This window comes from Hemicordylus capensis, chromosome 6 (genome assembly GCF_027244095.1).
Source record: "Hemicordylus capensis ecotype Gifberg chromosome 6, rHemCap1.1.pri, whole genome shotgun sequence".
NCBI classification, from domain to species: Eukaryota; Metazoa; Chordata; class Lepidosauria; order Squamata; family Cordylidae; genus Hemicordylus; species Hemicordylus capensis.
This window is the reverse complement of record NC_069662.1, coordinates 42,342,291-42,357,079: the sequence shown is the minus strand read 5'-3', so window position 1 is coordinate 42,357,079 and position 14,789 is coordinate 42,342,291. Positions and strand designations below refer to the sequence as shown.

The following is a 14,789-nucleotide window of genomic DNA, read 5'->3' as shown; positions in this document are numbered from 1 at the left end:
TCAAATCTCACCTAATCTGAGTAGCCAGCTAACTGTTTGCACTGCCCTATCTCATACTACTTATTCCCCAGCCCCCCACGATTTAATCCACATAATCCATGTTGTAATAGAATTGGGATGATCTGGAGATACTGAATGTAGTTGTGTGTGTCTGAAGCTAAGCAGCACTGGCCTTGATTAGTACCTGAATGGTAGATACTTCCTCTGGCAGGGCCAGAAACTGGGAATGCAGGTATAACTAGGTATTCTATGCCAAAGTAGCCTGTGCTATTCAAGAAAAAACTGGGTCAGGTCAAGCAAATTAAGCAAAGCTTCAATCTGAAGGTCGCTAACCAGTAGCATGTATGACCACAGAAGTTCCCAAACTTATTAGTTTGAACAAGAAAACAAATCCTGGATGCTGAGCCCTTCCCAGCTAAGAACTTATTTAACCTTGCCTGGACCCACCTTGCCCAAAGTTAATTCTCCAGCTTTGCCAGTCTACATCCCAAAGGAAGGTCAGTGGGGCAGCAGATTAAGGCTTTGCAAGCTCTCAGTGGAACAGACGAAATCTAGAGAATTGCCATTGTTCTTCCCACAGAGAGAGAGTTGTAGTACAGGATCAGATATAAGGGAGCCTGGGTCCAAGTTGACTGTGAAATTACTTAGAGAAAAGCTGCTGTGATGGGGAGGATACATTTTGCCTGTTTGACAGCCGGGAAATGAAGGATAACAGACTCCCCTTGTTGCAACTTATTTGTAGATGTCTTTCAGGTGTGCAGTTCATAATCATAAAGTGCCATTACAAATGCAGGGTGGGATGGAGATAGATTAAAGGGGACAAATAAAAAGAGACTTTCCTCTCAGACCACTAACTTATTTCATTCTTCCTCAACAAATCGCAGAATGTCCTTCGTAAAGTGCAGCACCAAGATGCTTTGCAGATCTCAGATGTGGTGATGGCATCTCTCCTGAGGATGTTCCAGAGCACAGCAGGATCAGGGGGTGTCCAAGAGGATGCCCTCATGGCTGTTAGCACCCTGGTGGAAGGTTAGTGTTCAAGGGCCTTAGACGGTACACTTTCCCCCAGTAGTATATGACTGTAGCATGGAAGTATTTTCACACAAATTGCTTTAGTTCTTTTAGTATTCACATCTAGGCTTGGGATGAAAAATATAAAGGTAGGGGATTTTCTTAGTATGAGAGAGGCATAGACTATAGCCATGGAGAGAACAGTTGGTGGCTGCACCAGGCAACTGTATGGGGCATTTTAGTTGGTTGCATAGCTACCTGGCTCAGCAGAGCATAGCTAATGGATTGGGGTTATGACGTGTGCAGGAAGAGAATTCCACCTTGGTTAAGAGCAGGAGGCATTTACTTCTAATGAGACTGTACTGTTGATGAAAACTGGGGAATAATGGGAGGGGAGATTGTCCTGTAAGGCACAGTAATAGGGCTGCTTTTGGGGTTTTGTTCCCCTCCTGTTTTTCAGTAGTTAAAACAAACTGTTATTTAGTGACTGGTAATCTTGGCAAGTTTGACTGCTGCTGTACACACTACAGTACAGCACAAAACATGCCCAGGTTGCAGTGGTCCATAAATCTTGCTGTCCTTGGTGTGGTCAGACAAAATATGTGGTTGCTATTAACCCTGTTCTTCCACATCTGACTGTGAGTTTGTAAGTACTCGGATGCAGTGAGACTTTTTCCTGCTTTACAGTGCTTTTGAAGTCCAGTGCCATCAGAGGCATGAGCCTCCCACACTTTTCCCAAAAGACATACAGAGGTGCTCCAAAGCATTGAAACGTCTCACTGCTACCAAGTGCCTTAAAAGCCCAACATGAGGTCAGAGATAAGATCTTGCCAGACTCTTGCTTTGTACTTGCCAAGTAACAGAGAAATTTGCTGTTGGCAAGCATGTTTGTGGGCTCCTACTGAGCTTTGCTTTTATAGCATTTTGTGTGTGCTCTGATTTGATCATGTTAGGAGCGCTTGTGTGGCTTCTTGTGTGGGGCTCGGTGTGGATTTTTTCTTCTTGAGCCCTACTTTTGTATTCCATCTTTTCCATTAGTAGGCGTGACATTGCATCCAAGCAGTTACAACAGAATGAAAGATGATTATTTTGACCTAAGAATCAAACGTATAATCCCATAGACATGCAAAATGTTTAGTCCTTCATATTTCTCTAAGAGAAATTATTGCTTCATAATAAGGGTGCCAGCATAGTGCTATCCTCTAGGAAAATATAGCCGAAGCACCCCTCATAATGTGTGAGGTGTTTCATTAGTCAAGCGTGCGTGTGTGTGTGTGCGCGCACATGCACTGCATTTCACATGCTCTTGAATCTGTAGCTAAATTAGCTGTGTCGCATGGGAATTAGTCCTATGCTTCTGAGGAGAGTGATTTTGTGTAGGGAGAGGTTGGCTTTCATCCATAGGATGTGATGTAAGCCACGGTAGAGCCAGAACTTTATTGAGTAATTCTGAATTTGAGATGGTTATGGGGAAGAAGAGAGAGCTGGCTTAACATCAGCAATTTTTTGTAACAAGTTCTGCCTGCCAAAGATCTCTACACTGAAGGCTGCAATGCTTTGCACACTCTGCAATAGCTCTGTTGAATTCTTTCTTCCAAATACTAAGTGACACGGTTTGGACCATGGGCCACAAGTCAAAGACCCCACACTGTCCTTTGTGTGGGAGGGGGTCCCTGTACCATAGTCATGAGTCCAATTTCCAGAAAGATTTGCTGGGATCAGAGATTGGGGGGGGGCGGGGCACACAACTCAAATCTCTGGTTCCTGCTTGAATGTTGTCCAGTGCAGGGAAGGAGCATGAGTAGCTCCTCTCCCACTCTACTTTATGCTCCTGCCCTTCATTGGAGGCTGTTCAAATGGGAACCTTTGCCCAGGAAGCTTGCCTGGAAATTGATCTCGCAAGTTTAGTTTGGGAGGAGCTGCCGGTTGAGGCATGGCAGAGGACAAGGAAGGAATCAAAGGTGGGCATAGAAGGAGAGTGAGTGGAAAAAGTCTGAGGGCTGGGATGGGGAAGAAACTGTTGCTTGGGGACAAGCCCTGTTAAAAGAAGGGATACTCCCTCTGTGTGCTCTCATTGCAATACACATCTGGATTACCTCTTTGCATGGCACAATCCTCCTTGGTGTATTGCTATCAGAAGTGCACGTAAGTGTATGTGTGATGTTGGTATTTATTTTAAGAATTTATTAATTGCCTTTCCTGAGATGTACCTAATAATAAATTACAATGAAAACAGAAGTACAGAATTCTCAATATACAATAAAACAATAATAAATGTAGTGGTGATACTCAAAAGTAAATGAAACAGTCTAAAAAGCAGATGATCTCTAAGTGCTGCTGATGTGAAGTGAGAGAGTTGGAATGAGATACACATCATAGTCATCCATCATTATTATTTATGAATACTTATATGCTGCTTTTCAGCAAAAAAAATTCAAAGCAGTTTACATAGAGGGGCGGAAATAAGATGGTTCCTTCTCCCAAAAGAGTCACTGGAGGGATTCTGTGCTGGGGTGGAATAAAGATAGTTGCTCACCCCATACGAAATATAAGATGCCACTTTAAAAGGTGCCTCTTTGCGCAGGTGTCAGGGGATCATTGACCAGATTCTTCGAAGCTGACTGGAGCTCTGGACTCAAGGGATGCATAGTGTGCAAAAAAGCCCCCCCCCCCGGTGACCCACTGCTGCTTTGCTGGGGAAATTTAACTTTTTCCAGTCCCCCATAAGGCCACCGCTCATTAATATCGTTGGCAGGTCTGTGTCTGGTTTTTGTGGCTGTGTGGCTTTTAGTTTGAGTTTCCTCTCTTGCCTGGAGAGAGACATTGGGAGGAGCCAGTTAGGGCCGAAGTGAGTCACACCTGGTGGGAGATGTGACTTACCTCACCTCAACATTACTGTTGAGCCTGGGTTGCCTCAGTTAGAAGCCTACTCTCTACATAAGAGGAGACGGCAAGGAACATTAGCGACTAGAACTTGGCAAACAGGAATTAGCAAACGGGTATACAGGAATTTTATGCTGAGTTTAGCGGGGAAGTGTGCAGGGGAGCTTGAAAGGAGCCCCCTTGATCATGAGGAGCCCAACGGAAGAGAAGGTAAGTATTACTCGCTCTTTCATATTCTCAGGAAATGAAGTTTGAACTGTTGAACAGCTGACTACTTCAGCTAAGACCTAACTGGTTTTGTTGGCTGTCTATATGTTGGCTGTTTATATTTCCCCTGCTAACTGGGCAAAGAGGCACCTTTTACCGTGGTGTTTCTCTTTATTTAGCAGGGGGAGAGTAACTGGCTCTATCCACCCTCAGCACAGTACCTTGCTGCTGTCTGTCTTGTGTTTCTTTTTAGAATGTGAGCCCTTTGGGGACAGGGATCCATCTTATTTATTTATTATTTCTCTGTGTAAACTGCTCTGAGCCATTTTTGGAAGGGCAGTATAGAAATTGAATTAATAATAATATAGAGTATTTGGGAGATAGTTTGTTCAGCTGTCTCCCAAATACTCTATAAACAGCCAACAAAGCCAGTCATTAAGATAGGCAGCAGGGGAGGAGGTGCTGGGCCTCCAAACTGGTTCAAAGAACCGGTGGTTCCGCCGGTCCTATGCTGGGGGCGGGGTGGCTCTTTAAGGACAGGAGAGGGTGCCCTTACCCATCCCGCTGCTTTTCCCCTGCTGGCACTCCGTTATTTGCCAAAATCCATGGAGCAGCAGCGTATCTCCCTGCCACCCCTTCCCCCATTGTTGGCTGGAAATGCGGAAGTATAGTCTGCGCATGCACCCGCTATCGCACACGCCATACATGTTGCATGTGCAAGTCATGCACACAACGTGCGCGGCTGGCACGTGCACAGACTATACTTCCGCATTTCCGGCCAACAATGGGGGAAGGGGCGGCAGGGAAGTATGCTGCTGCCCCATGGATTTTGGCAAATAACGAAGCTCCGGTGGGGGAAAAGGGGCGGAAGCGGTAAGTGCACCCTCCCCTGCCCTTAAAGAGCCACACACACCTGGCGTCGGACCGCAGCTCCATGGTTCCGTTCACACCACTACTTCCCAGTCTATTGCACAGAGTGTTTCATGTATGGCTATCTGCTCAGTGGGCAGACGTCATGGGGATATGCTCAGTGCAAGGTTGCTGATATGGAGAAGCTCAGGAAGGTACATAGATGAGATCTTCAGGGATATGATAGAGCCATCCCACTCCTGGGCTGATGGCTCATCTGCTGTCAGGGAGAATGAAGATCTTGGGGAAAGAGGACATGAGTTTGAGGAAGAAGGGAATGTTCACTTAGAAGGGATCCGTTCCATGGATAATGAGCCCATATCCTCATGCTGTGGATACTTCTCCTGGGGGTGAGAGTCTCCTACTAGTGGGCGATTCAATCATTAGGGTATAGAGAGATGGGTCTGTGACCCGCATGTAGATCCCATGGTGACTTGCCTGCCTGGTTTGAAGGTTGCAGGCATCATACAGCATCTAGATAGGCAGTGCTAGAATCAGCTATCATCAGTTCCAACTAAGTTGAGAAATGCAATCATGTGGATGCCAAATTTAGGCTGATAGGTAACATATTAAAGTCCAGGACCCCCAAGGTGGTAATCCCAAAAATTCTACCTGTTCCATGCGCATGGCCAGTGAGACAGGCAGTTGAGGGGTCCCAATGTGCGGATGAGGCAGTGGTGCCGGGAGGAGTGGTTTAAGAACATAAGAACAGCCCTGCTGGATCAGGCCCAAGGCCCATCTAGTCCAGCATCCTGTTTCGCACAGAGGCCCACCAGATGCTGCTGGAAGCCACAGGCAGGAGTTGAGGGCATGTTCTCTCTCCTGCTGTTACTCCCCTGCAACTGGTACTCAGAGGCATCCTGCCTTTGAGGCTGGAGGTGGCCGACTAGTAGTCGTTGATAGACCATGAAGTTATCCAAACCCCTCTTAAAGCCATCCAGGTTGTTGGCTTTAACCACATCTCTTGGCAGAGAATTCCACAAGTTGATTATGCGTTGTGTGAAAAAGTACTTCGGTTTGTTGGTCCTAGATTTCCTGGCAATCAATTTCATGGGATGACCCCTGGTTCTAGTGTTATGTGAGAGGGAGAAGAATTTCTCTCTATCCACTTTCTCCACACCATGTATGATTTTATAGACTTCTATCATGTCTCCCCATAGTCATCTTTTTTCTAAACTAAAAAGTCCCAGGTGTTGTAGCCTTGCCTCATAAGAAAGGTGCTCTTGTCCCCTGATCATCTTGGTTGACCTCTTCTCAGCTGCTGTGGGAAGACATCTCCTGTGGGTTATCATCCCGTGCTTGCTCCAGAGGCAGGACTTATGTGAATTAAGTAACAAGCCTGTAAAAGCCCAGGGAGGATAGCTCTTCCCAGTTTAGTTAGTCCTGCAAGCTTCAGAGCAGACAGAGCACAAACCTTTTCTAGCCGTTCCTTCTTTCACTTTCATTTCTACTTGCTGCTTTCCCTTTACTTGCTTCTACTCTCCCCCCCCCATTACTGCTTCATCTTCCTTTCAGATATACACAAACAAAACATTCTTTGCTTTCCTCTGACTTTCCTTCTACCCCGCCTGTCTCATGGAGTCTCACAGTGGTAGCGTTCTGCAGGGCCTTTTGCCCAAGTCAAAGAACTCATCAGAGGCCTCAAAGAATATCCGGTCTTCTGCTACTACACGGCAACTCACACGGCTGCAAGCAGCCCACCCCGGACCACTGCGTCCTCATCGGGCGCAGCCTGCAATGAGGAACTGCAGGGCTCTGCGAATGGCCGGCAGGGGACCTCAGGCAACTTGGAAGAGGGTGCGCGGGACCGCGAATGCTCAGACTCCCCCACCCTGGACCCAAAACGGCAAGTCAGGGTGTTGGGGAAAGCGGCCGCTGAGGCCAGGAGCCCTCAGCTGGCGGCGGGACACTCCTCCCCCACCCAAGCAGCATGTAGAAGGGAAAGCGAAACAAGCCTCTATGAGGCTCCACATGACGACTGCGGCTTCCTCGCGAGTAGCGGCCCTATTGGAGCTCCCTGCACATTCTGAAGGTGATTGGCACTCATTGCATTCCTGTGGGGATTCCAAGGAGAAGGAGGAGCAGGTAGGCCGAGGGACCCCTATGGGGTAGCCATTGCGGCATTCTCCAGACAAGGAACCTATTGATCCACACAGCCCCCCATTACTGGTTCCAGTTGATCAGGGAGCCCCAGATCGGCCCGCCCCTGGGGGAGTGGATCCTACGCATGCCCATACAGACCCAGGGGCCTTTACCCACTCCCCAGTGGCGGAATTACCTGCAGAATGGTGTCAATGCTTTTCTTCCGTGATTGCTGACGTGTTTGAATCCCAGCGCTTGAATAAGCGGCGCCATAAGCAAAAGAGCCATCTTAGATCTCCTTCGTCATCTTCCTCAGTCTCAAACCTCAGCTTCTCTCTCTCCTCCACCTAAGAAAAGAAGGAAGGGTCAGAAGCACAGGCATTCTCACAAAACCTCCAAAGAAATAAATAAAATAAAAATAAATGCAGGGACCAAAGGATGGGGGGAACACACTCCCTCCTCCCGCCCGTTCTTCAGAGGATTCAGACTATAACTCGCCTGATCCTCTCCCAGGCAAACCTGGGGAACCTTCCCTCCTGCTAGAATCTCCTCCAACTCTGTCTGACCTTGTCTGTCCAGATAAGGACCCTGCGGACCCAGACAATGATCCTGACTCTATAGAGGAAGGGGAATGGTCTGATGGACACCCAACAGAACCTGCTACTCTTTCACATAGATAATTCCCATCTGATGACTTTTCTCGCCTTTTTGTTAAGGCACTGAAAACTCTGGGGGTCTCTCTTGAAGGTCTTCAGGGCTCTGCAACCCCAACAAGAGAGTCCCTGGTATTGCCTACTACCGCTACTCCAGAACGCTTGTTTCTGTTGCCTGCGACGTTCTCTAAAGTTCTCAAGCAGGAATGGCTGGCTTCTGCTATCCAGAAAAAGACATCTACCCTTGTAAATAAACATTATGCCTTTGTTCCCACAGTGGCTACTCTTTTTCAGACACACACACCACCACCACCCACCCCCCGTTGACTCCCATGTCGCTGCCCTAACCTCAGGGGCTATCTTGCCACGAGATGGTGAGTCAGCTTCGAAGGACCCTACAGAGAAAAAACTTGAGTTGCACCTCAAGAAGAACAATGAGTGTATCTCCTTTTCCATTAGAGCCTCAATTGCAGCTTCCATCATCTCCAGATCCTCACTACTATGGACAGATAAACTGCTCCAAACACCTCCGCCAGAACCAGCTAGGCTCAGACAACTCACCTTGAAGCTTCAGAAAGCTCAGGCGTTCGTTGCTGATGTGACTTTAGACTCGGTACGCTTTGGGGCTAGAGCCACTGCTCATACTGTGGTGGCCAGGCGTTCTCTTTGGCTAAAACACTGGCCAGTGGATGCGGTGTCTTGATCCAACAAGACCAGGCACCCCCAAACAACAATTTGGACAATGAGCAAAGCCCCGTCTGACCTTGTGACGGTCACAGTGTCGGAGGTCGCCTCTCTATTATTTCACATTTGGGAGAACTACATGTCAGACCAATGGGTGCTGGATACTGTGCTTCATGGCTGTGAAATATAACTCATATTACCACCCAAGGACAGTTTCTGACAGCACGTCATTCCAGGTCTCCCACAAAACATGCAGCCATTCTACAAGCCATCGAGCACCTAGTAGCCATCTCTGCAATAGAACCAGTACCTCGTGCACAACACTGACAAGGGATTTATTCCATCTTGTTTACCGTGCCCAAACGGGAAGGTACCTCCAGGGCGGTGCTAGATCTCAAGTATTTAAACAGATGGGTACGCAAGTGAAAGTTCCAAATGGAAACGTTGCGTTCTATCACAGAGAACCTCCAATACAGGGATCTTCAATTGACTTTATAAAGGCCTACCTCCACGTACCAATTCACCCACATTCCAGACCCTTCCTTCGCTTCTTCTACCAAAGGCTACTTCCAGTACACGTCCTTACCCTTCGGCCTTTCATCAGCACCAAGAATATTCACAAAAGTCATGGCCCCATTGGTGGCTCATATCCGACTTCAGAAGGCCACCTATTTTTCTATCTGGACGACTTGCTCATTCAATCAAGAGATGAAGCGGAGCTGGATGTGGCCATAACACTCAGAGTTGGACGCCCACGGTTTTCTAATAAACAGGTCCAAAAGTCACCTCCACCTAACTTTCAGACTTCAACACCTTGGAGTCATTGACACCTCAAAAGATGTTGTTCCTTCGACAGGGACGCAAACAAAAGCTCCTGGACTTAATACAGAGCCTCTTATCTAGTCGGACGGCTTCGGTCATGATCCTAGCACAATTGTTGGGCCTGATGGTGTCAGCTCTAGAGGATGTACCATGGGCACGTTTCCACCTGCAGCCACTGCAATGGTTTCTACTATAAACATTTAAACGTGCATTAAGACAACCTATTTTTGGAATCTTACTAAGTATTCTTAACTGCATCTAAAAGTTAGAAAGCCTCAGATGGACGCAGTCTGCAGAAATCGAATAAAATTGTTTTTAGTTGCTTTTTACAAGCCTCTCTGAGTTCGTTTTTAACTTAGGAAAAGGGGGAGTTCTCTGGTGTGGGCATGTTGTCAGACGCTCATCAGCTATACGGTTTTCTCATCCTGTGTAAGCTTACACGTGGGAGGTCTTTTTACTCATCCAATATCAAACTAGAGAGTTTTCCCTGGGATTCCACCCAAAGCCCAGGGACGTTCAAGCTCTGTCGATAAAATGGGTGGTGGTGGCAGCCTTGTGAACCTACAGATAATATAGGATATCTAGAAGCCTAGTCAGGTAGCTCAGCAGGAATGATTCAGCATTTTGTTCCCTCACATTAGCTTGCTCTGAGGCAAAGGCTTTAATCCGCTACACATGCCTATTAGGAAGGGGGTCATTGGGAAGGGGATAGAAAATAAAACTGCTAATATTATAATGCTCTTATACAAAACTATGGTGTGGCCACATCTGGAGTACTGTGTACAGTTCTGGTCACCATACTTCAAAAATGACATCATAGGAATGGAGAAGGTACAGAATAGGGCAACCAAGATGATCAGAGGCCTAGAGCACCTTCCTTACCAATCAAGGCTACAATCATGACCTGTGTGGAGAAATTCGATAGAAAATGTTCTCACTCTCTTAACACTAGAACCAGAGATCATCTTGTGAAACTGATTGACAAGAATCTAGGACTGACAAAAGGAAGTACTTTTTCACACAACACATAATTAACTTGTAGACAGCCACCAGCCTGGATAGCTTTAAGAAGGGTTTAGACATACTCATGGAGAACAGGTCTATTGATGGCTACTAGTCTGAGGGCTATAGGCCACCCTCAGTCTCAGAGGCAAGAAACCTCTAAATACCAATTGCAGGGAGGCAAAAGGCATGAACTCATCTCTTGTCTGTGGGCTTCCCGGAGGCATCTGGTGGGCCACTATGTTAAACAGGATGCTGGATTAGATGGGTCTTGGGATCCAGCAAGGTTGTTCATATTTTCTTGTAGGGGTCTGTCTTTGGGTGCCACTGGTCCATCTGGTGGCAACCTGGGATCAGGCCTTTCCACTTGTTGCCCCTAGAGTGTGGAATGTGCTTCCTGTGGATGTAAGAGGACTATCTTCCTTGAGGCCTTAAGGAGAGCCTTAAAGACCCATCTTTTTAGGCTGGCTTCTGAATCTGGTTTAAATATTGTTTGGTTGTTTTATATGTTTGATTTTAGTGTAAACTACCCTGAGCCACTTTAGGAAGGGCCGTATATAAATTGAATGCAATTTTTAAAAACTAGCTGAACTCGCGCAGAGTTTCTGTAGACTAGTACTTGATTGCTCGTCACCTGAGCCCTGCTGCTGCTTCCCCTCATCCATTCTGTTGCTTCTAACATGCCATTCCCACAACTCTGGCATCCATGTGTCATCCAGCTCCTACTCCAGCAGCCTTCAACTTTCCCTTTCTCCTTTTTTAGGTCTCTAAACTCCCCTTTCTCTCCTCCCCTTCATCCTCTCCCTCCTTTTTTACTCTTTGCCCCTCCCTACTTATTCTCTCTCTCTCTCCTCTCCTCTCTCTTCCCATCTTTCTTTTTTCCTTCTTTCCTTTTCTCTCTTTTCCTCTCTTTATTTCTTCTCCTTCCATCTTTCTTTCTTTTTCTTCCTTCCTTCCTCCATTCCCTCTTTTGTCTTTCCCTTCCTTGTGGGTTGTCTCTTAAGCCCCTGTGCACAGGGGCTGGCTAATCTCCTTAGTACTCTAGGAAAGGTGCTGCTTGGAAGCACTGCAATTGCAAAGGCCCCCTCTGAGTGCATGTCAGTGTAACTGCTGAGAGAGAGAAAGATGCAGAAGCTGGCTGGCATGTTGGCATTCCCATGCTCCATTGCTCTTCTCAATCCCCCTTGCTTGAGTTTGAGGGAAGGGCTGTGTGCTTTTGTTTTGGGGCCTCACAGCTGCCACCGATCAGTCTGAGGGAGAGTCAGCAGAGACCTGTACCTCCACTTATCACCTGCGCCACACTCACTCCCGAGGGTGGTATGTGTGTTTGTTTGTTTCCACTCCTTGTTGCCCCCACCGGCCAGTCTCTTCCTGATTTCTTGCTCAGCTCTACCTTTTCCCCCTTCTCCATAGGCTACAGAGAAGCACACTGACTGCTCTCTCCAGTAATCCTTCCTCCTTTGAGTGTGTGGGGAAGGCCATGTGCATTTGTTTTGGCGCCTCATTGCCACCTGACCTGTCATCTGACCAGTCATTTGGGTAATAGGTGAGCCCACGAAAGGAGCTTTCTCTGGCATCCCCACCTCAGTCTCCCCTCTTAGCCGCCTGCCTCTCTCCATCTTTTTCCGAGAGCCCCCTGTCTGCCTGACCCTGGAATCTCAGGAAAGACTGAGCAGAGAGATGAAGGCAGGAGCTGCTGCAGGGGCTGGAAGATGGTGGTTGGGAGGCGGCGGAAGCAACAGCAGCAGGGAAATGGGGGGGGGGCTTTCTAAGCAGCAAAGCTGAGAAGAAAAGCAATACTGCACCCTCTTGAACCTATTCTCCCGTCTCTGGTTCCCAACCTGTGGGTGGCTCTTCCTCGACTCCCTTCTTCTCCCATGGCTTGAGATGGTCCTTGGTGCTATGCTCTCCCTGTTGGCAGCGCTGCTGTGGGAACGCCCTCGAGACTGCCGCCGCCGCCGATCCTGGATACGGAACTTCAGGTGGACCTAAGATTATCAGGCCTCGGACAGCTCTAGGTTCACAGTATCCCCCCCACACACATATTTGACCCAGCTGGAGATACCAAGCCACAGAAGGGTGTTCACCCTCGCCCGCTGTCATGCCCTCCCATCCACTGTTTTGGAAGGCAAATACAGGAAGATTCCATTTATGGAAAGGCTATGCCCCTGTGCTTCTGGGGAGGTGGAAACCACTTAACATGTTCTTTTGAGTTGCTCGTTCTACAAAGATAGCCGTATTTTGTGGTTTTTAGATCTTCCTCTCTTTAGTTTTCATTATAATACCAATCTCAATCTCAGTCATACACGCAACATTCTTTCTCACAATCTGTTATATTGTATTACTATATTATAACCTGTGCTGGTCTTAGACCGTAATAAAGATTGATTTATTGATACTGCTGCTGCCTCTAGGACGCTGACTGGCTGGCAGGCGGGTTGGCAGCCACTCTCCTCTTCCACAGGGAATCCCCCCCCTTTCTCCTCCAGACAGCCTCTCTGCTCACTCCCTACCGCGTGCAGTTTTGCTGCCAGCCACGGCTTTCTGGCATTCCTCTCCCCCACCCCCGGCAGCTCGCTCGGCAACTCTCACAATAGCTGCCATACATGAGATTAGCCACGGGTACATCTTAGAGAATTTTTTTTAATAGATAGATAGATTAGATTAAGTCCAGAGTCTGAAACTATCTAACTGCACCCCTGCAAATATCTGAACAGTATACCTTCTATCTTTCTTGGTCAATCCAAATTGGTTGAAATAAAAATAACCACTTTACCTGTTTTGGGTTTACTTCTTATAGTTTGGTAATTTGGTTAGATATTGTCAAAGCTTAAGAACTTATAAGAATTGTACAAGTTGAGTATCCCTTATCTGGACTGCTTGGGACCAGAAGTATTCCAGATTTTGGATTTTTCTGGATTTTGGAATATTTGCATAATGAGATCTTGGGCATGGGATCCAAGTCTGAACACTAAAGGTTACTGTATTTTATTTTTTTATTTTCTCTCTCTAAGTCTTCTCCACCCTGCTTCCTTGCTCCTACCTGCCTCCATTATGGCCCTTTCATTTGCATGGCAAGACCCCGCAGAGTGCTTCACATACGAGTGCTGAGGGGACCTCGGCTACCCACCCTGCAGGCCCACTCTGGGCCGCCCGTGACACTGCCGCAGAGTCCGTGTTTGCCAGCACCCTTTTTTCCCTAGCCGGAGGGAGGTCTCTGGAGCACGTGGATACCACCAATCAGCTGTTCGGCGCCGTCCAGGAGCAGCAAAGGCCGCAGGCCTATTGTGGAGAAGGCAGGGAAGCACACCTCTGCTTCCGCTTTTCCCAGCTACCTCTCGCTGGCCAACACCCTGAGCGGAGAAAGGGCTCCTCAGCGTGAGCAGTAAAGGCAGCGGCGGCAGCCGAGGGGGTTGGGGCGGCCCTCGAAGTCTCCTCCTCCTCCTGTGCTTGTGCCCCTCCCTCTCCCCTCAGCCCCAGTTGGAATAAAGTCAGAGGGGAAAACAACTCCGGCCAAACAGCCACCCCATTCACAACTCCCAGCCAGGGTGGGCTAGTGTGCATGTGCCACATGCGGTTCGGGCGGTGGGGGGACGAAGGAGAGGGACAGAGGGCACCTGAATATGGAGCGGGAGGGAGGGGAGAGGTGGCTGGCCCCCTCGAGGAAGTTACTCGCGAGTCATCTCGTTGAACGGAGTGGGGGCAAGTTAGGCAGACTCCTTCCCCTGAGGAGCCCCATTGAACAGAGGGACACAAGCGAGGAAAGGCTCTCAATGGAGAACTGTCCCGTGGGAGTATCGGGGGACCTGTGAGCCCAGCAGACTGCCAAGGAGGAGTCCCATCATGACTGCATCTTGCAAGGGAGAGAAAACAAAATAAAACAACCCCTGTTCACCTTAGTAAGTTAGACATCTGTCGTGGTGTCCAGATTTGGAGCATTCTGGATTTTGGATGTCCAGATAAGGGATACTCAACCTATAATGGCTTTAGACTTACTATAAAAACAACTGCAATCACTCAGTGTTACACATGCATAAACTATAAACTGACCAGTAGCTTCTGATATTTGTCCCAGACCACAGGTGTACAAAGTTCCTATGTTTAAAAAAAAAACCTCAAACCCATACTGAAGCTGTTTTTAAATGTGTCTGTAGTTATAGTGTCTGGCAAAGAGTGTGTGTTCCTAATTTGAGTTAGTGAGTGCATAGAAAACGTTGCAAGGCTTAGGGGTAAGGAGCTCTCATGCCAACCTTTACTATTGATTGATGCCATGATAGTCTGCTCACCTACACACCATCTTGGAATATTTGATAGTTAGGCCTATCAGTTGGCTGGTGCTCTAACCCTGCTCTTAAGCAGCTGCATCCTCAATGGAAGCTTTAACCAAGAATGTTGAAAGCAGCGCGTGGATGATGCACATGTGACACATGCCCAGGCACCAGGTTTTTTCTGAGAAGCTGCTTTGGGAGATTTCAAGCAGAGAAGCAGTGGATAGCATCAGCAGCCAGGAAAGGCTTAAGAAACCTGCTGTTTGTG

General features: G+C 47.8%; 1 protein-coding gene across 1 annotated transcript in view; it reads left to right on the top strand.

The window, feature by feature from the left end:
• Positions 1-14,789, top strand: part of KPNB1 (karyopherin subunit beta 1) — an 88,235-nt gene that overhangs the window by 55,275 nt on the left and 18,171 nt on the right. The window contains exon 15 of the mRNA XM_053262238.1: positions 885-1,029. Within this exon, the coding sequence (XP_053118213.1) occupies positions 885-1,029 (145 nt within the window). The remainder of the gene's footprint in view (positions 1-884; positions 1,030-14,789) is intronic.